The sequence below is a fragment of the Leuciscus leuciscus genome (genome assembly GCF_965113295.1).
Source record: "Leuciscus leuciscus genome assembly, chromosome: 21".
NCBI lineage: Eukaryota > Metazoa > Chordata > Actinopteri > Cypriniformes > Leuciscidae > Leuciscus > Leuciscus leuciscus.
The window spans coordinates 34492715-34517716 of NC_138745.1; the positions used below are offsets into that span (position 1 = coordinate 34492715).

Here is a 25002-nt window from a genome sequence, read left to right on the forward strand (position 1 = left end):
CACACACACACACACACACACACACACACACACACACACACACACACACACATATATATATAAATAATAAAACTTATTTTTGACGTGAATCTGGTCACTGCACTTCCGGTTGGTCACCACCAGAGGTCGCCCACTCACAGCATGGACTCTTGCACTTCACTACAATCCCCATCATTCATTGCATTGATGCCACACACAGCTGATTCCACTAATCACACTCACACCTGATAACTATCACACACTATCTCACACTCAGCCTTGGACTTTATAAGCTCTCTCCCTTTCAAAATATTCCAAAACTGGTCATGTGGGTTATGCATTCATTATTCCAAAGGTTAAAGTGTATAAGAATAAAAGGATATCAGATTGTTTATTGGTGTATACTGGAGAGATGTTTGCAATAATTATGGCAATAAGGTGGATTAGGGAAGTTAAAATATCCAAGGCAGTAATATGTTCAGATTGTAGTTCAGCTCTAATAAGTTTGAAGGAGATGAAGTCAGAAACAAGGCAGGATATGGTAATAGAGATAATTCAAGAATTATATTCAATCAAACAAGCTAGTTTAAGGGTACATTTTTTGTGGGTTCCAGCTCATATTGGGTTGAGAGGTAATAAGGAGGCTGATGCATTAGCAAAAAAGGCAATAGAACGAGAAATGGTAGATATACAGATTTTATTTAGTAGGTCAGAAATTAAATCAATTATTAAAAAGAATATTCTGAAAATATGGCAGCAATATTGGGATAATGAAATAAAAGGTAGACATATGCATCAAATACAGTCAACAGTCAGTGGGTAAGGGAAGATTGAATAGTACATTGCACTTAATAAGTAAGCATCCACCAGGTTTATGTGAGGTATGTGAAGTTAGTGAAACAGTTGAGTATGTATTAATGCACTGTAGGAGATATAATGTTGAAATGAAAGAGTTGAAGGAGGAATTAAATAATATAGGAGTTAAGTTTACAATTCAAAATGTATTAAAGTCAGATAGGAGTATAATAAATTTAATGGTAGGATATTTGGGAAATACTGGGTTAAATAAGCGTATTTAAATGAGGTTTTTTTCTTTCTTTTTTTCTTTCCTGTCATGGGGGCTGAGAGTGGATGGAGGAGCTGAACACGCAGCACCGGAGGAAATTCTATGAAGCCTCTATGCGGGTAAATAAGGGGAATTTATGTCGGTTGATAGGTTAAAGAAGTATAGGAAAGTGTCAATGGTCCATTTCTGAGATAGGTGGCGGTAATGCACATATTTGTTTGCGATCCGCCGTAAAAAAACAAAAACAAGAAGAAGCTCTCTCCCTGTTGTGGAGTATTGAATTGTGTTTAGTACTCCCCTAGTGTTAGCTTCTCTACAGAGCACGTCAAGTGATCTTAGTCTTGTCTTGTCCTTTGTGTTTTCCTGTGTTCTGATTCTTGCCCGTGTTTCCTGGATTAACCTTTAGCCTAGCTCTTTGGACTCTCTTTGCACCTCGTTTGGATCATTGCTGTTTACCTGGATTACCTCTCCTTGCCTTGCCCCTGTTGGATATTGTTCGTCGATCGTCTACCCACGCTTGCCCTAAGGTTTATTCTGTGTCATACCTCTGCCTGTTTGCTGTTTATTGACCCTGCCTGTATGATGACCATGTTTTGGAATAAAGCCTTGCATTTGGATCCGCGTGTCTCACGTCTTGTTCGCCCCGTTACAATTTTAGTTCGTTTACCGTTCTGTGGGACTCAACTTGTCCCAATTTTCAAGATAATGGTTACGGCATTGGATACGGATTCCCTTTCTGTTTAGCTATTAAAGTTGTCGATGTGTTACACTGTTTAATGTCAAGAATTTTCAATAGATTAATAAATATAAGTAGATGAATAAACTGGACTTGGTTCTACAACTATGCATGGCCCTCTTCAATCAATGAGGTGTTGTTGCTTAATCTGTTTACCTGAATACCTTTTTTTTTCTTTGTATAAGGCACATTGTTTATTAAGGTTGCTTTTGAACAACAAAGTGATATTTAAAATAATTAAATTAATTGTAGGATTCCTTATTCACCCATGAGAGAACCTGTCACTGCAAAATCTCTCCCACATCAAGGTTAAACAGGTTTTCAATAGATTGTGCCATGTGTCAAAATATGAATGCAGTTTGTCTAATTAATATTTTCCATCGTTACAAACAATACAAGCCACATCAAGTGAGGTGTTTCCTATGATGCTTTAGGGAAACTTTCACTGTAATAAACACTCATTTATAATCACTTTGGAATCCTTGTTGTGCAATAGCAGTTCTGTGTCTCGCCCACAGTTTTCCATTCACCCCACTGGGCTCAAATTCCTGCCATCGGGACAGGCAAACAGTTCAAGTGTGAAAGCTTGGTTGAGCTAATAATAGTCCGTGTGAGATGTTATTGTCTGAGGCACACTGACTGACAGCTAACTGGTTTAAAAGAAAGTCAAAACAAAACACTTAAAGAACAAGTTTGGTATTTTACACTTAAAGCCCAGTTTACAGATCGTTTCTGATGAAATAGAACGGTTAAGATTACATTTTGGACACATGCTGCTGTCCCGAGAATTTTAGGTTTCTTTTGCTTTCCCCCCCACCTCCAGAATGGCTGCATATGTGCACTGGAACAATCCTTCCTAAAACGCATTAAACTTTCGTTTACAAAGACGTGAAACTCACCGAGTGGTCAGGGGTGTTCACTGATATGCTCACACAAAAATCGCTGCAAAAGATGCTTTCCAACAGGTTTTATCGTAGTTTTTGTCCAACTCCATTGACTTGTATTGGATGAAAAACTACAATAAAACCTGTTGGAAAGCATCTTTTGCAGCGATTTTTGTGTGAGCATATCAGTGAACACCCCTGACCACAGCATCAGCCACTGAAAAATACATTGGTCAAAGAGTAGTCTGCACAACAAACATAATGAGATGAAATTACATTACAATCATGCATTTATCCAAAGTGATTTACAATAGGGGAACAAAAGCAGTTTATCATAGAACCAACACTAATCATATTCAGGTGGAGGTTTTGCAGCTCATTCCACCTGAGAGGAGCAGAGAGGGCGAAGGGTCTGGACAGTGACTTTGAGAAAGCAACGTTAGATCTATGACCCTCTTCGGCTGTCAATTGCTGAAAAGTTCTTGATATGTTCCAGGCTGAATTTCTCTTGGAAGGTGCATTTAATCTTTTTTAAACCATAAACACAACTTCAGCCTATGAGACAGTGATATTCTCCTCAATGTCTTTGATTCAACACATCTTTTGCAGGAGCGTTTGGCTGATACTCAAACGACATGTCTGTCTATCTGTTCTCCAACAGACTGAGATTGCTCTGATCTCTGTGGTTCAAAAGGGTAAATATTGTTCTGGAGAATGGTGTTGAACATCAACAATCCAACTGGTGACTTTTTTATGTGAAGAAAGATTATCTGAGCCATTTTTTTGCGAAAATTGGATGCATTTTCTAAGACTTAAATCACTTACAAAACCCAAAAAATGTACAGAAAATCATGACCTGATTGTTAGTGATTTTACAGCAGTGACATGACAGGACCAGCCTGTTAATCTAGAATCTCTCCTTCATCAAACGTAAACGGGTGGTTTATGGATTGCATCACTTCAACATGCAAACTGAGTCTTAAATCATGCGTCACAGTATGAATACAGTTTGTATTAAATTTTCCATCATTACAAACAATACAAGCCACGACCATTGTGCCTCAAGCGAGGTGCTTCCCATGATGCTTTAGGGAAACTTTCACTGTAATAGTAAAAGACCGTACCATAGTACTGAGACTGCTCTCATTAGAGTTACAAATGATTTGCTCTTATCATACGATCGTGGTTGTATCTCTCTATTAGTGTTACTTGGTCTTACTGCTGCATTGACACTATCGACCACAACATTCTTTTAAATAGACTCGAAAATTTTGTTGGCATTAGTGGAATTGCATTAGCATGGTTTAAATCATACTTATCTGACCGTTATCAGTTTGTAGCAGTAAATGAAGAGATGTCTTATCGATCACAAGTTCAGTATGGCGTACCACAAGGCTCAGTACTAGGACCGTTGATGTTCACTCTATACATGCTACCATTAGGAGATATCATTAGGAAGCATGGGATTAGTTTTCACTGTTATGCCGATGATACTCAGCTCTACAGGGTGGGCCATTTATATGGATACACCGCAACAACATGGGAATGGCTGGTGACACCAAAGTCCCGTTTGTGGCACACCAGTACATGTGAGGGGGCAAACTCCTCAAGATGGGTGGTGACCATGACATATACTAATGTGCCACAAACAGGACCTCAATATCACCAACCACTCCCATGCCACCACGGTGTATCCATATAAATGGCCCACCCTGTATATCTCTTCACTCCCCGACGAAACTTGCCAATTCAAGAAATTAACAGAATTCATTGGCTGATATAAAAATTTGGATGGCTAGTAATTTCCTACTACTTAATTCTGAAAAAACGGAGTTTCTAATGATTGGACCAAAAACCTCTGCACGTACTAACCTAGAATACTGTCTTACAATTGATGGCTGCTCTGTCAAGTCTTCGTCGTTGGTTAGGAACCTGGGTTTTCTCTTTGATACCAATCTTTCATTTCAAATTAACGTTTCTAGCATCTGTAAAACTGCATTCTTCCATCTTAAAAAATATCTAAATTACGACATATGCTTTCAATGAAAAATGCGGAACAGTTAGTTAATGCGTTCATGACCTCAAGGTTAGATTATTGTAATGCTCTTATGGGTGGTTGCCCTGCGCGCTTAATAAACAAACTACAGCTGGTCCAAAACACAGCAGTTAGAGTTCTTACTAGAACCAGGAACTATGATCGTATTAGCCCGGTTCTCCCTATTAAACATCGTATACATTTTAAAATATTGCTGATTACTTACAAAGCACTAAATGGTTTAGCTCCACAGTACTTGAGCGAGCTCTTAACGCATTATAGTCCTTCACGTCTATCGTGATCTCAAATTCTGGCCAGTTGATAATACCTAGAATATCAAAATCAACTGCTGACGGTAGATCCTTTTCCTATTTAGCACCAAAACTTTGGAATAGTCTTCCTAACATTGTATGGGAAGCAGACACACTCTGTCAGTTCAGATCTAGACAAAAAAAACACATCTCTTTGACCTGGCATACACATAGAAAATTATACATTAATTATTCAAATCAGTTAAATGATTATTAGGCTGCATAAACTAGGTCAGCCGGAACCGGGAACACTTCCTATAACACCGGATGTACTCGTTTCATCATAAGAAGAATAGCATCGACGCTAATGTTAATCTTTCTGTTTATTCCGAGGTTTACTGTAATCAGATGGATCCGGGCCGTATCCAGACCAGATGGAGGACCTGCACCTAGACACGACAACTAGATTCTCCCCTGTGAAGGCACTGTGACACTGTTATACAATAACTGAATATATATATATATATATTTATATATATATATATATATATATATATATATATTAACTAAATTAATAACTTTTTTAAAACAAAAATGACACATCACTGAACTTACTTAAGCTGGACTGTGACGCTATTTTCTTCTGGAAACAAACTTTTTTGAGTAATGAGTAATAATAATCGAGCTGTGTCTATGGGGTGTCACCTGAAAATGACCACTCCTTTTAAAAAGCTGAACCCTTAAGTGTGTTAATATCACTGTGGTGTTATTGTTGTTGCTATATAATGATAGATTATGAAATGATGAAACATATCCGGAGAAAGTAAACCGGAGCTCTGTGGTGATTCAGAGAAGTGAAAGAAAAGCTCAAATATTACACAAAGCTGTGCGTGTTTCAGGCATGTTTACAAACTAAAAAGAGTGAATCATTATTTTATTACAATGCTGAGTGACATTTTGATGACCTCACTTATTATTTATTTGTAATATTGTAAATAATAAGTATTATTATTTTATTTATTATTAATTTAAATGTATTTTTATTTGTGCTTTGTCCTTTTTAAATCTAACATTTAAATACATATTTTATAGTATAGTTTGTTGTTTATATAGTAGGCCCTTTATTTCAGTAAATATTGAGTAAAATAGGTTTTGAATTTAGCAATTTCGTGAATTTGCTTGACATCAAGCAAGTTGTAATTCTTAAATTGCATGCATTATATCAGCTATCAGCCACCTTGCAGTAGATATTAAATAGGTACTGACAAACTTAAATGAAAATAAGATGTCATTATTTGTTCAGTTTTTAAATCAATCAGTCAGTCAGTTTTTCCATCTGTTCTCACTGGCATGTTATCACACACACACACACACACACACACACACCAACACACACACACACACACACACACACACACACACTCTATGACCCTTTCATCTGATCGTTTCTCGTTTGTTGTTGTGAACTCAAAATGAGTGATTGAATTCAACACACTTGATTTTATCTGATGAATGAGTGATTTGATCTCAGCTCTGAATGCTTGGCACTTGACAGTTGTTTGCTTTTATCAGATGTAGGATCATTTAGTTTTCTTCCTCAGAACTGTAAACATGTCACGCAAACAGAAGAGTATATGGTGGTAAAGGTTAGACAAGTTAATGGGTTTGATTCTCAGAGAATGCATAAACTGATCAAATGTAAACATTGATTGTATGGTGCTGTTGGATAAAAACATCTGCCAAATTCATAAATATAATTCATTGCTCATATTTCAGAAAACGAATCTCAAGGTTGATCTAAACTTATAATAAAATCATTAGGCTTTGGCTTATACTAAAACTGAAATCATTCTGCAAATCTCCTCAAATCTATGAATATCTATTGGCATAAATTCAGATGATCTCTGTGCGGCTACCCTTCACCCACTTTAGTTTTACTGGTATACTGTATGTGATGAGAAAAACAAAGTTTCCTGATATTCATCTTTTGAGAGTATCACAGGCGTGTTTATTCATTCAATTTTTCTTATAAAGAATCCTGTACAAAACCACATTGTTTCCAGCATTAGAAAATTGCAGGTACATAATATTAAAAGTAAAAAAATATATATTTTATTTATTAAAAAAACTTTGATATAATTTACTAAATTCAAAATTGACATTCATTATTTTTATTGCATTGCTTCTTAATGTTCACACAGGCTTGACTTTATTAAAAATAAAGGTACCAGGAAAAAGGGTTTTTCACGTGATGACACAGAAGAAACATTGTTGGTTCCCTGGAGAACCGTTTTGTGAAAAGTTCTTTAAAGAACCATTTTTTTCTTAGTGCCATAAAGAACCTTTTCTGGTACTACAAATAACTCTTTTTATTTAAGGTTCTGCAAAGAACCACTGCGGTTCTTCCATTTCCAGATCAGTATCCACACATTTTTTTATTTTTTTTTTATATGTTGTAAAAAAATAAAATAAAATAGTAATAATAATAATCTAGAAGTAACTGAGAAGACATATTATTAAAATGTTTATTGCATTTACAGCATACATCAATTTAGTATAAGTATACCTCAGTACTGTGTGTGTGTGCATTTAATAGGGATGTGCACTGTAGGCTTACTCAAGCTTATTCAGACAGTGATGATCGATCATATTTTCTTGGGCCACTAATCCATCGAATTAATATTTAAGCAATATAAGCACTATGTAACAATGTTATACTGTACACACACACACACACACACACACACACACACACACACACACACACACACACACACACACACACACACACAAATAGAGATCAATGATATATAATTGTTTCCCAGAAATCAATATAAAACAGAAACAGAGTTTTAAAACCTACACTATTATATAGATAGATTATATAGAGTTATATAGTTCAGTAGTTTGAGGTTGAACAGATACTGTATGTACAGATATAGTTTACTGGAGTTCCTATAAAGCTTTTGTCTTTCATGATCTTCACATTTAAAGTCAAACTAAAGTCAATACTTTTATTCTGCTGAGTCAGATCTCATTTTCTGGACAGTTGCTCTTGTCATCATCATTTTCTGTAGTTTCGTTTACTTTTGTAAATGATTGTCATTATGATGATGATGACGATGATGACGATGATGATGAAACAGCCCACAACTACAGCGATAACAAAATCATTAGATGGAGGATCCTCTTCTAATCCATGAAAAAAAGGTGCAATTAACGGTTTAAATAATTGTTTAAATCATAAACTCAACTTCAACTTCATCCTATCAAACATCAGTCAGATTCTCCACACAAACTTCACAAAACATTTCTGCTGCTGAGAATCTGATCAAACTGATTTCTTGACACACAGACCAGATCTAAACATCTATAAAATCATGCGGATTGAAATATCTTGAGAGATTTCACAAATTGGAAACTATGACTTTTAAAATGATAAATATGCTGAAAAGAGACTATAGAGCAGTTTTCTGTGTCACATGGAGCTCAAAAATCAATAATAGAATGTATACCTTTCTTTCCAGGATCTTCAGGTCCATGTTTACTGGTCTCTGTTAACAGATTTTAAACCACTGTTAGTAGATTGAAAATAAATGTAGAGTTGCAAACATTTATTGAATTATAAACAGCTGTATTAAATACTGTACCTGTTATATCCACAGTGAATTCTGTTCTTTTATTTCCACAATTTGTTTGCACAAAGAATCTGAACGGTCCAGTCATTACTGTAGTTGGACTGAAGCTGCATGTGAAGCTGTTTCTCTGTTCACAGGAGCCTTTAGGAAACTCTTCTCTACAGATTGAGTAATTCTTGTCCTTAGTGTAATAAAACTCATACACTGTAATGCAGCATCCAGACTTCTTCAGAGAGACGCTGCAGTTGAAATTTACTACTTCACCCACAGATCCAGTCACATTCTCACAGCTTACACTGATGTCACCTGAAAAATAACAGAGTATATCATATAATACAGCAACTGAACAATAATAAAAAATAGTTTATATATCGTCACCTTCCTAAAATAATTGCCTAAGTAATTTTTTTGCATAAGTCATCTCCTCATAATGCTGCTGGCCACCTCTGGTAAAATCACCCACATTCTCAGTTGAACAGATCATGCAATTCTACCCCTGTAGTGTAATGGCCTATGTCAAGAGTGTGACTTAGGCTGTTTTATTTTGCCTAAGTCAAAAGACAATGAGACTTTTCAAGCTTGCAAGCTTTTCAAGATGGCAGTTTTGCATCAAGAAGAATGAAAATCTGCTCGGCCTCTGAAGTTAGGTTCAGTTTTTTGTGTTTTCTGAGAAACCTGAAAAAATGACTTGGGAAATTATTTTAGGAATGTGACGATATATAGTATCTTTAGTATATATTTTTTTGTGTGTGTTTTGAACACATCCGGACATCATGTGTCTGTGTCCATGTGAATCATATAATAAACATTGACTCTTTCATTAGAGAACCTATTCATAAATTAAACCACTGCATTATGTGCTTTTGTACATTAGAGTTTGAAAAGGATTTAATCTCTGGTAATGGGAGGGTCACATATTTTATTATTTATTATGAATTATAGCTTATATATTCAATAGCAATATATACACTACAGTCTCTGCATGCAACATCCTGACTGTTTCTTTTAACCCATTTGTGGACAAATTTTTCGGAATAGCACTTGGGACTCGGGAGCACTTCGACTCGGCGCAGTAAAAAGTCACGTTGGTTCTGATGACAGAAGTGAGAGTGAGAGGATTTTTAAGGCGTGACTTTTTACTGCGCCGAGTCGAAGTGCTTCAAGTGCTATTCCGCCATACATTATAGTTATCCTTTTTACCCGCTTAGAAAAGCGCCATGTTTTATTTTGTGTCACCATACTTGGTCGTGTAACTACTCGTGTAACTGTATTTAAATAGTGAAAACGTGGAGGTGTTTGGTCGCTTCTAACTTCATCTCTGTTTGGTCCCTAATGAATGAACTGGGCTAAGCTAAGTGCTATCAAAGTGTCGCCGCGCGCCAGAGCGATTGAGTGCACGCACTGAGACGAGAGAGGTATCAACTCGTCTTAGTTAAGGGAATAACATTGTTTAATATGAAAAACGGTGGAGTGTTCCTTTAAGAGAATAGGTCCAACCTTTTAAGACCATGCGCCGGGAGCGCTGACCATTTTTCCTATCGTTAAACTAGAAAAAGTGGATTAAGATTTTTGCTTGGTGCAATTGCGCTTTAGACCATGCACTTAGACCGTTAAAACTGATTACAGAGCATCACAAAACAGCAAAAATTGGCAAACCAGCAATCAAACATCATAAAAATTTACATTTGCAAACAATTATTGAATTATAATCAAAATTATTTTATACAGTACCTGTTATGTTCACGGTGAAATCTGTTTCTAATTTTCCACTATTTATTTGCACAAAGAATCCGAATTGTTCAGTCATTACTGTAGTTGGACTGAAGCTGCATGTGAAGTTGTTTCTCTGTTCACAGGAGCCCACAGGAAACTTATCACTACAGATTGTTGAGTATTTCTTGTTCTTAGTGTAATAAAACTTATACCCTGTAATGCAGCATCCAGACTTCTTCAGAGAGACGCTGCAGTTGAGAGTTACTTCTTTCCCTACAGATCCAGTCACATCCTCACAGCTTACACTGATGTCATCTGAAAAATAACAATGTATATCATATAATACTGAACAATAATAAAGATCTGGGCCCGTATTCATAAAGATTCTAAGAATCCTCTAAGAAAACTCTTAATTTAGCTTAAAAACTTTTACGTAGGAGTCTTAGCTTAAAAGCGATTCGGGACCGATCTGAGAGCAACTCTGAGTAAGGAAAAGACAAAAACTTTCATCTTAGTAAGGAGGCGGGGTTGACCCCGTTGCTATGTATGACACAATCTTTTGAAGACTGTGATTGGTTGGTTGTCCAAGAAGAAAAAAAAAAAAGTGATTTTAAGTATAGGGTCTATTCTAAGCCTTCACTTTGAAATTACATGCATAATTTTTCCTATTTGACCGTTCTCACACACACACACACATTATATATGTGTATATAAATCCTTTTATTTTTTTTTATTTACCATGCTGTTAATTTCCTATAAGGTATTTGATTGGCTTAGAATGATAAAAATTGTTCCACTCTTTCCAATTACACTGATTGCTGGCATGTCTATTTAAGTGGTGGTTTGAATGTTGGTTTTAATGTATCAAACATGGAATTTTCCCAGTTGCCAAATATCGTAATGTAGTGATTACTTTCATTTCTGGCGCTATGGCATTTCTGTGCTGTGTCGGAGATGTTAGCGTGTCTCTAATAAGATCAGTCACAAACATGATCCCTGCACAATCTAATCTATAGCGTCTTATTAACTCACTGTTATTCATTGTCTGCAACACATTTCTTCTCCCTCTTCGTCTTTCTGCCATTTTCTCCTCTGCTAAAGAAACTCTTAAGCCTCTTAAAAGTCCTCGTCCGTGCTCCTAACAATTTTGACCTTAAGACCTCTTTTAAGGGTTAAGATGCTTTCTGAATTACTTTTTTCTTTACTAGGATTTTTTCTTTAATTTTAAGAGTAAACGCCCACATTTCTAAGAATTTTCTTAGAATTTTGTCACTAGGAGCTACTATTTACATTAAGATTCTTTATGAATACGGGCCCTGGGTTTTTTTTTCATATCTCATTAAAGTTTTAACATATCAGACTTCTTGAGCCTGTGTCCATGTCAATCATATAATAAATATACTGTGACTCTTTCATTAGAAAACCTATTCATCAATAAAACCACTGCATTATGTGTTTTTGTACATTAGAGTTTTAATATGATTTAATCTCTGGTAATGGGAGGGTCACAAGGGCTGTAATTGATTTCCCTACATTGTTCAAAATTAAATCTGAATTTGAATCCCTGGATGTAATACTCAGAGCCATAAACACATGGATTGACATGGATACACTTGCAAAAAGAGCCATTTGTGTTTTATTAATACATTAAAAAAATTTTTTTAAAAATCTTCATTATCTTAAATTTATTCCCTCCTCAAAATTCTCACACACTCTTTCTAGGGGAAAGTTTATTCTCTTACCATCAGCTTGACAGACAGCAGTAAAAGTCCAAACCAGAATGAACAGTTGCACTGCATTTACAGCATTCATGCTTTTCATTCTGCAATAGAAAAATAAATTACATTCATTTGCATCAAGAGTGAAACCTAAACAACTAGGACTAATAAGGAGGAGCTAGAGAATTAGAGATGATTTACTGAAAGCTCGGCAGAATGGAAAGCTGTCACAATTTCTATTGCATTGTCTTCACTGGCTGAACTCAAAAACACGGCAACATTGCAACACTGATCAGACAAAACACACACACACACACACACACACACACACTACAGTTTAGTAGGCTATTCCTAGACATTTTGAAATGAGAAAACGTAAAAAAAAATGTGTATGTGTAATTACATAATACAAAACCAGCATGCATATATTGAAGATTTTTTGGGGGACAAGGAGGTGTTGTTGCTTTATCTGTTTACCTAAACACATTTTGTTCTTTGAAAGGCACACTGTTTAGTAAAGCTGCTTTTTATCAACTGTCACACACACATCACATGGACTTTTTGTCACGTTTGTCAAAAGGCTTGTTCGACTTGAACAGGTGTTGTGCCGAATTTATTTAAGTATCCCCAATAAATGAATGTACTGCACTGCAAAAAAAATAAATATTTTCTTACTTAGCCTATTTGTCTTGTTGTTTCCAGTCACAATATCTAAACATTCTTACATCAAGATGCATTTACTACATAAGAAAAACTCTAAGAAAACCTGCTCCCGACCAGGTTAGGTTCACAGAGTAAGTTGCCATGGTAAGTATAAGTTACGTCTCTTTCAGAAACGGCGTTGACTTACTCTGATTCCTCGGGTTTGACATACCTCCCATTCTGAAACAGAAAACCCGGAGTTTCCCTCATTTCAGAGTTAACATACTCAAGAGTTTTCACTTAACGTCCTTTCTGAAACAGGCCCCAGGTCCAATCAGCACAGGGCTGTGTTCATCAACAACAACTGTGATATTTAAAATAATTATATTCACTGGATGAACCCTTATTCACCCATGAGAGAACCTGGCATTGCAAAATCTCTCCCTCATCTAATGGATTGCATCACCTCTACATGCAATCCTTAAACATGTCTCAAAATATGAATGAAGTTCGGCTAATATTTTCCATCATTACAAACAATACAAGTCACAACTGTTGTCCCTCAAGCGAGGTGCTTCCCATGATGCTTTAGGGAGACTTTCACTTTAATAAACATGCATTTATAATCACTTAGTTTGGAATCCAAATATATACAATGAAATTACATTACATTACAATCCTGCATTTAGCAGACACTTTTATCCAAAATGTCTTACAATAAAGGAACAAAAGCAATTTAGAGATTATTTTCCTGTTGAGAGAGTTTTTTTCTACTAAACTTAAACCCCACCCATGAAAGAACCTGTCACTGTGAAATCTCTCCCTCATCAAACAGGGGTTTTAATGGATTGCATCACCTCTACATGCAGTCGTTAAACCATGTGTGAAAATATGATTGAAGTTTGTCTAATATTTTCCATCATTAAACAATACAAGTCACAACTGTTGTGCCTTGAGCGAGGTGCTTCCCATGTTTAGGGAGACTTTCACTTTATTTAAAGTGGCTTTATGATCATTGCTTTGTAATATAGCAGTGGGATGGTTGGAACTCAACTGGCCTAATTCTTCAGTTAGAAAGAACTGCAGCAACTCCAGAATGAACTTGTCCATTCTCAGTATTTATTAGGCCATAAAATTGCAAGTCCTAGACAGGTTTGCGTGGATATAGCCTAGGGGAGTGCGGGGTACATCGTAACGCGGGGCTAGTTGTAACACGCTTGTTTTAAATACTTCCACACATGCTTGCATGACGAAACTTGGTGTATTTACTAGTTGCCATTTCAACACTATAGAGAAAAAATTGCACCAAAATAAAACATTTTTTGGAAGATATCCATAGACATTTATTAAACCTTAGCTAAAGTAAATTTCTTAAGTAAATTTTTCATCTCTATTTTTGGTGTTTATTTAAAATTAGACAAATCTGATATTATTTTAATCTCCAATATGTTATTTAACAGTTGAGATAGTTCTTTAATGCTTCGCTAACTAGCAGAAGACACTAGCCGGGTTTAAATCCCAGTTGTGCAGGCGGGGGCATGTTGTCACACTGCGTTACAATGTGCCCCTATTAGAAATATGCTATTATATTCTATACTTTTATTAATTCTATTGAGAAAACATGAGAAAAAGGTGAATAAAGACTGAGAATCAATGTTCAGAAATTACTAATTATTTATTTGTTTTGAACTATGTTGTATAGCTGTGTTTTCATGTGTTCGTAGTCAAAACTCAAAAATGAGTTTATATTTAATTATTAAAAAATGCCATTATTTTATATGAAAAAAGTTAATAATTGTATTTTATTTATAAAATATTTTAGTTTGTCTTGTATATTTTTTTTATTAGATCAGATAACATTTTAAGCTGTCATATGGTCATGTTACAATGTGCCCCACACATGTTACAATGTACCCCACCTATGGGGCATGTTGTCACATTTCACTTCCATTCTTTCAGGGTATATCAAGAAAAAAGTATATACTGTATTAATAAAACAAAACCACATAATTGTACTAGACATGTGGGAAATGAATGTGGGAAAAAATAAATACTCTGAACCATAAGTAGATTTACACAAACTGAGAAAGTCAAAAAGCATTAATTTGTGCCCCGCTCTCCCCTACACATAAAAGTTGTTTCTGTGAGAGAACAAAATAAGGATGATAAATATAAATGATATGACAGAATACACAGATAATACCTGTATAAATATACACGGAGAAGTTATAAAGTAACTATGAAGTGATGTATTAAGTAACAGCAAACCAGAGCTTATTGAAATATATGGGCTATAAAGCTAAACAGACCGGGCTGACATGCGTCAGATTAGTGTGTTCGCTGCTCTAGCACTCCCGTTCCGCGCGCTCTTGGTAACATCATTAATATGTCGATAAAACACTGGATAAATATTAGAATCAAACATATGACAAGCAACTCCCTTTCCCAAATGAATAAACATCGTTGATAAAATATAACAGGATGATTCGTCGAATACGTGAACATTGCGCCGACTGTATGTGCGCCTAAGGTTTAATTGACACAATAATATTTCTGAGGTAAAATAAACTGAATCACGCTCTGACACTCTCTGAAAAACATCTACAATGACATTAAATATTTTTACTTACGTATGAACGCACAGCAATACCATACAAGGAAAAAGGAAAATAAACAATGCCAGGAAAACTCCATATAACTTTGGTACTGGACGCTGCCGAATTCAACTTTTTTTGAGCATAAATCAGCCAAGTATGATCATGTTCGAGGCTGGGGATTTAGTACAATAACAGTCACCGATACTTTTCCATTCGTTCATCCTCACTGGCATAAACGTTTCGCTTCACGCCTTTGAAGGCCATTTGACTGCTTAAATTGGGATAACCGGCGCCAAAACATGAATCATACATAATAAAATGTAAGAGAACATCTAAAAAATGCAGCAACGCGTTACACTAATCGCAGTAGCCTACTAATCGCAGGATTGAGCGTCCAGCAACGTCCGTAAACAACCAGTCGTGATCACTGGCCTTTTGACTGCTTTAATTGGGATTACCGGCCACAAAACATCAATCATACAAAATAACATAATCATTTCAACAGATGCATATTAAATGAGCTAGAGAGGGAGGAACAGAAAAACTGGCAAAAATAAATGGTTTCTGAAACTTGCCAAGGCAGACTGCCAGCCACTGCCAGGTCACGTGACATGCCGGTGGTGGCTCCTGCAGCCAGCTGAAGACTGAACCCCTACTGGACGCAAATCAGCACAACTTGCTTAAATATGCTACGGTAAGTTATTTATTCTTTTTGTGCAAATGTCCCATAAAGTCCCATCCTTTAAGGATTAATTTATGTCCCGTTGACCGGTCCATTGGATTACGAATAAAAGCAGAATCAATAAAGTCAAAAATGTGATGTGCAGAGTTTTATAGTCTTGATATTGTTTCTTATTCAAAAGTGGCGACGCCCCTTTTTTCTCAGAATTGCGAGATATGAAGTCACAATTGTGAGAAATAAAGTCGCAATTCTGAGAAATAAAGTCGCAATTCTGAGTAATAAAGTCCCAATTGGGAGATATAAATTAAGAATTGCATGATATTCGTCGAAATTTCGTGTTATAAAATCAGAATTGTGAGATATAAACTATTCTGAGGTAAAAAAAAAATGAAATGCTTGAAATGTCTTCTTTTAAACAGAACAATTCAAAAAGTAAACAGACTGCTGCATGTGTAATTTTTAGAAAACACTTGTTCATTAATAAACAATTAAAATGTCTCCTTGCTATATTTTACATATTCATAATCATTACTTTTGCCGGTTCTTTGTGACAGCTTTTAGGCCTTTATTGGCAGCGCCACCCTTACATGTTGTAAAAGTGGTAGATCGACACCTTCTTTTTTAGAGGCCGAGGGCAATTTTATTACTAAACCAAGTGAAATTGCTAATTATCTGAGTGGTTATTTTAGTGATAAAATTCAGAAATTAAATAATGGTATGAAGACAAATGATAACTATGTAGACTAGAGCATTCAACTAAACTTATTACTGAAAAGCTGATGATGAATAAATCTTGTAGTTTTCATTTTGAAAAAGTCACGGTGTCTACAGTAGAAAATTTAATAAGATCAAGCAAGGATAAACCAGCAGGTATTGATAATTTGGATGTAAGATTGCTTAAACCTGTAGCAGATGTCTTGGTCCTACCTATCTCTCATATTATAAATTTAAGTTTGGAGAAATCAGTCTGCCTAGCTCAGTGGAAGATTGCAAAAATTATCCCACTGCCTAAAAATCACAAAGAGAATTTTTTAGGGAAAAATAGTAGGCCGATAAGTATATTACCCACCCTAAGTAAAATCATGGAAAGAATAGTATATGAGCAAATTCAAAATTACTTTTGTATAAATGACTTGAACACAGCTCATCAACATGCCTATAGGAAGGGATATTCTACAGCTACAGCGTTAACACAAATGACTGATGCATGGCTGAAAGAAATCGATGCAGGAAGGATAGTGGGCTCTGTTTTACTAGATTTCAGTGCTGCTTTTGATATTCTTGACCATAAATTGTTAACTAAGAAATTGCACTGCTATGGTTTTGACAGGGATTCTGTTGCATGGATCAATAGTTATCTTACCAATAGAAAATATTGTGTATATTTTAATGGAGGTTTCTCAGAAATGAGGGTTATGAGCTGTGGAGTGCCACAGGGGAGTTGTTTGGGGCCGCTTTTATTTTCAATATTTACTAATGATTTACCTTTAGTTTTAAACAATGCTTCCATTGCTATGTACGCAGATTATTCTACCATATATTCATCCGCGTTTATGTCAAGAGAGCTTGAAGAGACTTTAAATGAAGAGTTAGTGCGTATTATGAGATGGGTTAATATAAATAAATTGGTACTTAATATAGAAAAAACAAAATGTAGTGTATTATGTTCTAAGAGGGTAGGGAGAGTAGAGCCAAGACTGCAATTAAAACTAGATGACATAGAAATAGAACAGGTTACAGAAGTTAAGTTACTTGGTGTATTGATTGATAGCCGTATGTCCTGGACAAATCAGATTGATGAAATGTTGAAGAAAATGGGGAGAGCGATGGCTGCAATTAGATATTGTAAAATATATTTACCAAGACATTTGATTAAACAATTAATGGAAGCTTTGGTTCTCTAGATTATTGTACAGTCATATGGTCCAATACATCAGAATATAATCTCAATCGATTACAGGTGGCACAAAACAAAGCTGCCCGTATAGTGCTTAATTGTTCATATAGAACTAGAGTTTGTAATATGTTGAATATGTTAAACTGGTTACCAGTTAAAAGTAGGTTATATTATTCTCTTCTTGGTTTTGCAAGAAATGTTATAACAACAAGGACTCCTGTTATTTTATTTAATAATTTTAAGTTTTCTCAGGATGGACACGAATATGTCACACGTCAGTCATCAGTAGGAAGATTTCTCCTGCCTGGTTATAGAACAGGAGCTGGACAGAGAACATTACACTATAGGGCCATGGTAGCATGGAATTCTTTACCTAGTTTTTTGGTCAATGAAGCTAGTAAGATGATCTTTAAAATTAAATTGAAATTGTATTTATTTACACAAGTTCTTATATGACTTTTTATTTCAGTTTTTGTTAAAAAGGTGTTATATAAGTAAAAGTTTTTGACCCTATAAGTATACATGGGTTCTTTTGTTCATGAGTTTGATTTAAATTTTAACCAACTTAAATGAAGGAATATTTTCAGTTCATCTTCTACTGAATGTCTTTGTTTATGGTTGTATGTTGTATGAATGCATGCTTATTTTGTAAAATTGATATGTAATAGTGATTTTGACCACAGGAAGAACAGCACTCTTATGTATATATATATGAGATAGCTGATTGTTGGATCAATAAACAAACAAACAAACAAACAAACATGTTACATGTTACATGAACGCGTCACCACCGCATCAGCACCGAAAACAGGAGATTTTTCAATCCCTGTTTTGGCAGGGCATACCCCCGGACCCCCCTAGGGAGAGCCCCCCCACATAATAAATCCCAATTTAACCCCTGTGCACAAGCATAACATTTTGGTTGAGCTAAAAAGAATCAGAGTCAGAGAATAACCTATTACATGTGTCCAAATAATGTGATTATTTCCAATTGCCAGAGCAGCCTGAGGAATATCGCAGTAACATGAGCAAACCTCTTCATTCAGATTAGGCAATTTTACATGCAATTTTCATTATTCTGTTTATTCACTAAGATATGTTTTTGTTTTTATCGCAATTATTCACATACCCCAATTCACATACAGTAGTTGATTTCAAATGCAAAACACATTTCATATTGGAATTATTATTTTTTTCGGTGCCATGCCTAAAGTGTTTTTATAATACTGCATTATATTCATGTCACTAAACATTAACTCAATTTCTTCATCACCCAAAAAATGTGATGCCTTCTTTATCGCTGTTTTACAAATCTGCATTTGACAACGTCATTTGTGTAGGCCTACATTACAACAATCACATGTGTACTTTGGTCAGAGAGGAATAGATGTGATTAAGAGTTTACATGTCTGTTTATTGTGATTAAAATCTGCATACGCCACATATATCACTGCGAAATGGTTACTACAAATATGAGATTAATCACATCAAGTTGATTGAAGTATTGCGTTTACGTTTGGTAAAGTTGAATTTTCAATATTCTAAATGTTTATAATCACATTAAAAGTAGGCTAAATCATTAGATGTTATAGGCACATGTGCCGAATTCTGACCCCGGCCCCGCCAGATTACTGACACCCACCGGTTTAAAAGAAAGTCAAAACAAAAGACAGTTCACAGTCTTGTACATCATTGTCAGTCAGTATCAGCATCAGGAATGAAAAATACACTGGTCAAAGAGTAGCCTGCACATCAAACATATACAGTGAGATGAAATTACATTACAATCATGCATTTAGCAGACACTTTATCCAAAGTGACTTACCGTAGAGGAACAAAAGCAATTTATCATAAAACCAACACTAATCATATTCAGGTGGAGGTTTTGCAGCTCATTCCACCTGAGAGGAGCAGAGAGGGCGAAGGGTCTGGAAAGTGACTTTGAGAAAGCAACCTTAGATCTATGACCCTCTTCTGCTGTGATTGATGAATGTTCTTATATGTTCCAGACTGAATTTCTCTGAAAACTATATGGTGGTCCTTTCGTCTGATCGTTCCAGTTGTTTTGGACTGATTGAATTTAAGGCAACACTAAAGATAATTTTTTACCTTAAAATAATGTTTCAAAAATCGTTTCAGTGGTTCATCAAGTCGTAACAGGGTGAAAGGCACTTCTGCATTCGCTGCTATAACCGCAAGTTTGCCAGAACGGGTCGCCTTTCTGTAGTTCGAATGAGACATAAGAAACTGCCAATTTGACTTGCTTTACGGCAAGCGTTGCAATAGTCATTATTTAGCTTTTCTTCGTTTATGATGTCGCAATACATTTTAGGGGGACCGAAGAGGAAAAGTTATTTGGTGTTGCTTTAACACACTTGATTTTAAGTGATCTCATGTGAACTCTAAATTCTCGACACTTGACAGTTTGCTTTTATCAGGATCATTAGTAATTTTATTTCTCAGTAAATATGTCACTCAAACAGAAGAGTATATGGCAGTAAAGGTTAGACAAGAAAATGGGTTTGATTCTCAGAGAATGCATGAACTGATCAAATATAAACCTTGATTGTAAGGCGCTTTGGATAAAAACATCTGCCAAATTCATAAATACAATTCATTTATCATATTTCAAAGATGTAATCTCAAGGTTAATCTAAACTTATAATGATACTAAAATCATTAGGCTTTGGCTAATACTAAAACTAAAATCATGCAAATCTCTTCTAAAATCTATGAATATCTAAATATTTACAGTACATTTTACTTAAATAAATAAGGCATGAATTCAGATCATCTATGTGCAGCTACACCCACTTTACTAGTTTAACTGGTATACTGTAAATGCTGTTCTGTGTTCCCATCACCTGATAAAAAAAAGTTTCCAGATATTCATCTTTAGAGAGCATCACGTGTTTATTCATTCCAACTTTATATTTGTTTTAATAATTAAAAAAAACCTGTACAAAGACTTCACACCATAAGAAAATTGCAGATACAGAATATTAGAAGTAAAAATCATTTCCGTGCTTAAGGTATAATACCTCTTACCAAATTGACATTCGTTATATACATTCCTTGAAAGTCAGAAAAAAGAGCGACACTAAACACAGGGTTTTGCTGCACCGCCTCAATGTTCACACAGGCTTGACGTCATTAAAGCCAAATACTGTATATACACTGATCAAAGAGATCAATAATATGCTATTGTTTCACAGAAATCAATATAAAACAGCAACAGAGTTTTAAAACCTAGAACCAGAGTTTTATATTTCAGTAGTTTGAGGTTTAACAGATAGTGCTGTATGTACAGATATAGTTTACTGGAGTTCCTATAAAGCTTTTGTCTTTCATGATCTTCACATTTAAAGTCAAACTAAACTCAATACTTTCATTCTGCTGAGTCAGATCTCATTTTCTGGACAGTTGCTCTTGTCATCATCATATTTTTCGCCCTGAAGCATCTTCTTTTAAAATCCACAAGGTTTTCTGTAGTTTGGTTTCTTTTTGTAAATGATAGTCATTATGATGATGATGATGAAGATGAAACAGCCTGTAACTGCAGCGATGACAGCGCTCTTAGATCTTGTATCGTCTCCTTCGCTTCTCTGATTCTCTTCTATTATTGATGTTGACTCTGGAAAGGTTCAATTAAACGGTTTAAATAATTGTTTAACATGAAGTCAACTTCATCCTATCAAACATCAGTCAGATTCTTCACACAAACTTCACAAAACATTTCTGCTGCTGAGAATCTGATCAAACTGATTTCTTGACAGACACACAGACCAGATCTAAATATCTCTCAAATCAAATATCTAGAGAGATTTCACAATTTGGAATCTATGATCATCAGTTTCCTTCTTAGACCTTAACATCTTAAATCATTTATTCACAGGTGATTTAAAATGATAAATATACTGATATCCCGACACTAAACAGCTGTTTTCTGTGTTCCAAAAGTAACAAACTCCCGACAAACAGACTGGGAACATGGGAAGAACCAATTAACACATACTAGAAACTAACCTACAGAACAGAGCCAAAACATACTCTAAACATGAACAAACAAGCTCAAAACATGACAACTATACCTGTAATGTCCACAGCGAATTCTGTTATTTTACTTCCACATGTTGCTTGCACAAAGAATCTGAATTCTCCCGTCATTACTGTAGTTGGTCTGAAGCTGCATGTGAAGCTGTTTCTCTGTTCACAGGAGTCCAGAGGAAACTTTTCTCTACAGATTTCGGAGTAATTATATTTCTCAGGGTATTGAAACTTAGACCCTGTAATGCAGCATCCAGACTTGTTCAGAGAGACGCTGCAGGTGAGATTTACTTCTTCACTCACAGTTCCAGTCACATTCTCACAGCTTACACTGATGTGATCTGCAAAATAACAGAGTATCATATAATACAGCAACTGATCACAACACATCCAGACCTGTTGTGTCTGTGTCCATGTCAGTAATATAAAAATTATTTTTAAATTACTTTTATTAGGCCCCGTTTACACTGTCAGTGAAATGTGACCCAATTCCGATTTTTTGCTCATATGTGACACAGATCGGATGTGTTCTATGAACGTGTAAACAGGAAAAAAACGCATGCATTCGGATATTTCGAGATCGGTTTCAGGACTCATGTGGAAATAAATCAGATATAAATCGGATATGTGCCAATGCGACTGTCATGTAAACCGGGAGATCGGATTTGGCATTAGGCAACGTCTCCGCGGTTTAATGTCGAGAGCAACCTCTACGCACTTCTGCAAAGGGATGGATGGCCTGACGAAACGCTGTGTCGTCGTAGGAGAGGAATGTGGACAAACGTTGACACAACATATCAAAGGCTGGCTTGCTCATCCTAAAAATTTCAGACCCACTGCTCCTCGTCAAAGCCAATATTTAAACAGAATATGGTCCCACCAGTCCTGAGATCTCTCTCACATTAACTGAAGCATATGCACAGGCTGCAATGATGGCACTTTTCGTCCTCCTCCGCCTCACAATCATGGTTATGTTTGGCGAACTTTGCTTATATCGCAGAGCTAGCATCAATCATATTTTGCGTTCGTCCATCTGTGCAAGATAATTTAACCCTTTTAAGCATGCACGATGTTTCAGATAGTATGGATGAATCGGATATGGGTCGAAAGAACGTGTAAACAGACGGTCAAAAAAATCGGATATAGGCAACAAATCAGAATTGGGCATCAAGACCTGCAGTGCAAATAAAACCAATGCATTATGTTTTTGTACATTAGAACATCAATATAATTTGATCTTTAGCTATGGGTGACACTGCTCCCTGACTCTAATGGATTTCCCTCTATTGTGTAAATCTATAGGCCTATATGATCAATATGTAGATCTATGAGTAAATCTATATGTGTTAATTCTCATTACATCTTAATTCTAAATATATATATTAATATGATTTGATCTTTTTTCTTCATTATCTTATATGTATTCCCTCCTCAAAATTCTCACGAACTCTTTCTAGGGGAAAGTTTATTCTCTTACCATCAGCTTGACAGACAGCAGTAAAAGTCCAAACCAGAATGAACAGTTGAACTGCATTTACAGCATTCATGCTTTTGATTCTGCAATAGGAAAAAAATTACGGATATTTGCATCAAACGTGAAACTTAAGGAAGTACTAAAGTAGAGACGATTTACTGAAAACTCAGAAGAATGTCAGAATTTATCAGGGTCAATTCAATCAATAAATGCTTAGATTAAATCAGTTTTGTTAGGAAACAAAAGTTCTGCAATCATTTGAACATGGACAATTATTATGGAGATTTAAAGTAGTTTAAAATGATTGTAGGATGACAATTTCATTTTTCTTTAATTAATTATTCTTCATGCATGCTTCAAAAAACGGCAGCATATTCAAATGCATTTTTAATTACTTATAATTGATCTAATACTGAAAATGATAATTGCACAGTAATAACTTCAAGCATAAGAAAATGAGAGAAAAAAACCGTCTTAATGTCACAATTAAACTGAACTCGAATGAACTCATGAGTGCAAAATATAACCGCAAAATCACAAGATTTCTATTTTCAAAGGCATTATGAAATATCTGCAATCTGAAATGTGTAAATCACAAAATACAAAAACACCACGTATGTACTGATCTTGCTGTGGCTGGTTATGGATTAAATATAAAGGATATTATTTAGCTGTTGAAGAGAGTGTTATTGCTCACCTCTGGTCTGTGTGTCTTCAGCGTGTGAGTTCATTCACTCTGACTCTCTCTAAAGCTCACTCTAGTGTAGGATACTAAACTTAAACACCACCCATGAAAGGACCTGTCATCGTAAAATATCTCCCTCATCAAAGGCAAACAGGGTTTTTAATGGATTGCATCACATACAGTCGTTTAACTGGTTTAAGTCCGACTGCAGTTTGTATAAAACTTTCCATCATAACAAACTACAATGTACCAGTTGTGCCTCAAGCGAGGTGCTTCCCATGATGCTTTAGACTTTCATTGTAATAAACATGCATTTAAAATGGCTAATTCTCATTACAGCTTAATGCTAAATATTTCTGTATGTCTCATCCATTTTTTCCCATTCATTCTCCTACACTGAGTTCAAACCTCAGCATCACTCGACAGCAAATCAGTCCAAGCTTAAAAGTTGGCTAATAAACAGGCCTAATCATGAGTATGATGATAATCATAGTGTGAGATGTCTCTGAGGCGTCAGTGCATTTACTAAACACCCTTAAAATGACCTATAAATTAAAAATGACCTATAATAAAAAAAAAAGGGATTTAATTATTCACGTAGAAATCAAGTAGCCTACTTACTGTCAAATGAACAATTCTGAAACTATTTAACAAATTGACCTATAGTGCTGTATTATTACCTACTAAAACACAATCAAGAATCAAGTGCATTTCAAGTCTGTTCTTTATTTCTGTATTCTAGGCCATCATGTACAAACACGGTCCTTACAGAACTTTTTACAAGCGAACCACATACTGTATGAAAGACCAGGAACAACGTGAAAGAATAAAGAAACGTCAGAGAAATAATAAGTAAACAAAACAACTTAGTGTTTCCTTCACTTTCACTCTATAACAATTTCAGTTTTGTCCTCATTTACAATTACAAACTTAAACAAGCAGCAATCCTCCACCAAGA

At 35.4% G+C, this 25002-nt stretch overlaps 1 protein-coding gene and 3 long non-coding RNA genes across 10 annotated transcripts in view; 2 read left to right on the forward strand and 2 right to left on the reverse strand.

Annotated features, from left to right (window-relative positions):
• Window positions 1-15732, reverse strand: part of LOC309485208 (uncharacterized protein) — a 142566-nt gene extending 126834 nt beyond the window's left edge. Inside the window, exons 1-3 of one of the 7 annotated variants that reach the window (XM_082151972.1) lie at window positions 15293-15608; window positions 12045-12124; window positions 10321-10617 (exon numbers count right to left, since the gene is read on the reverse strand). In XM_082151972.1, the coding sequence (XP_082008098.1) occupies window positions 10321-10617; window positions 12045-12124; window positions 15293-15315 (400 nt within the window). In that variant the 5' untranslated portion in view covers window positions 15316-15608. Of the gene's footprint in view, window positions 1-10320; window positions 10618-12044; window positions 12125-15292 lie in introns of all 7 variants that reach the window. The other 6 variants (XM_082151971.1, XM_082151973.1, XM_082151975.1 and 3 more) reach the window with 6 other exon arrangements.
• LOC309485233 overlaps window positions 1-25002 on the forward strand; it is a 176122-nt gene that overhangs the window by 27176 nt on the left and 123944 nt on the right. The gene's annotated exons all lie outside the window — the stretch shown is intronic.
• Window positions 8006-8780, reverse strand: LOC309485234. Its single transcript, XR_014201107.1, has 3 exons — window positions 8602-8780; window positions 8467-8505; window positions 8006-8143 (listed from the first exon to the last, which is right to left on the reverse strand). It is a non-coding gene; the product is annotated as an uncharacterized lncRNA (long non-coding RNA).
• LOC309485076 lies at window positions 10659-11633 on the forward strand. Its single transcript, XR_014201047.1, has 2 exons — window positions 10659-11345; window positions 11426-11633. It is a non-coding gene; the product is annotated as an uncharacterized lncRNA (long non-coding RNA).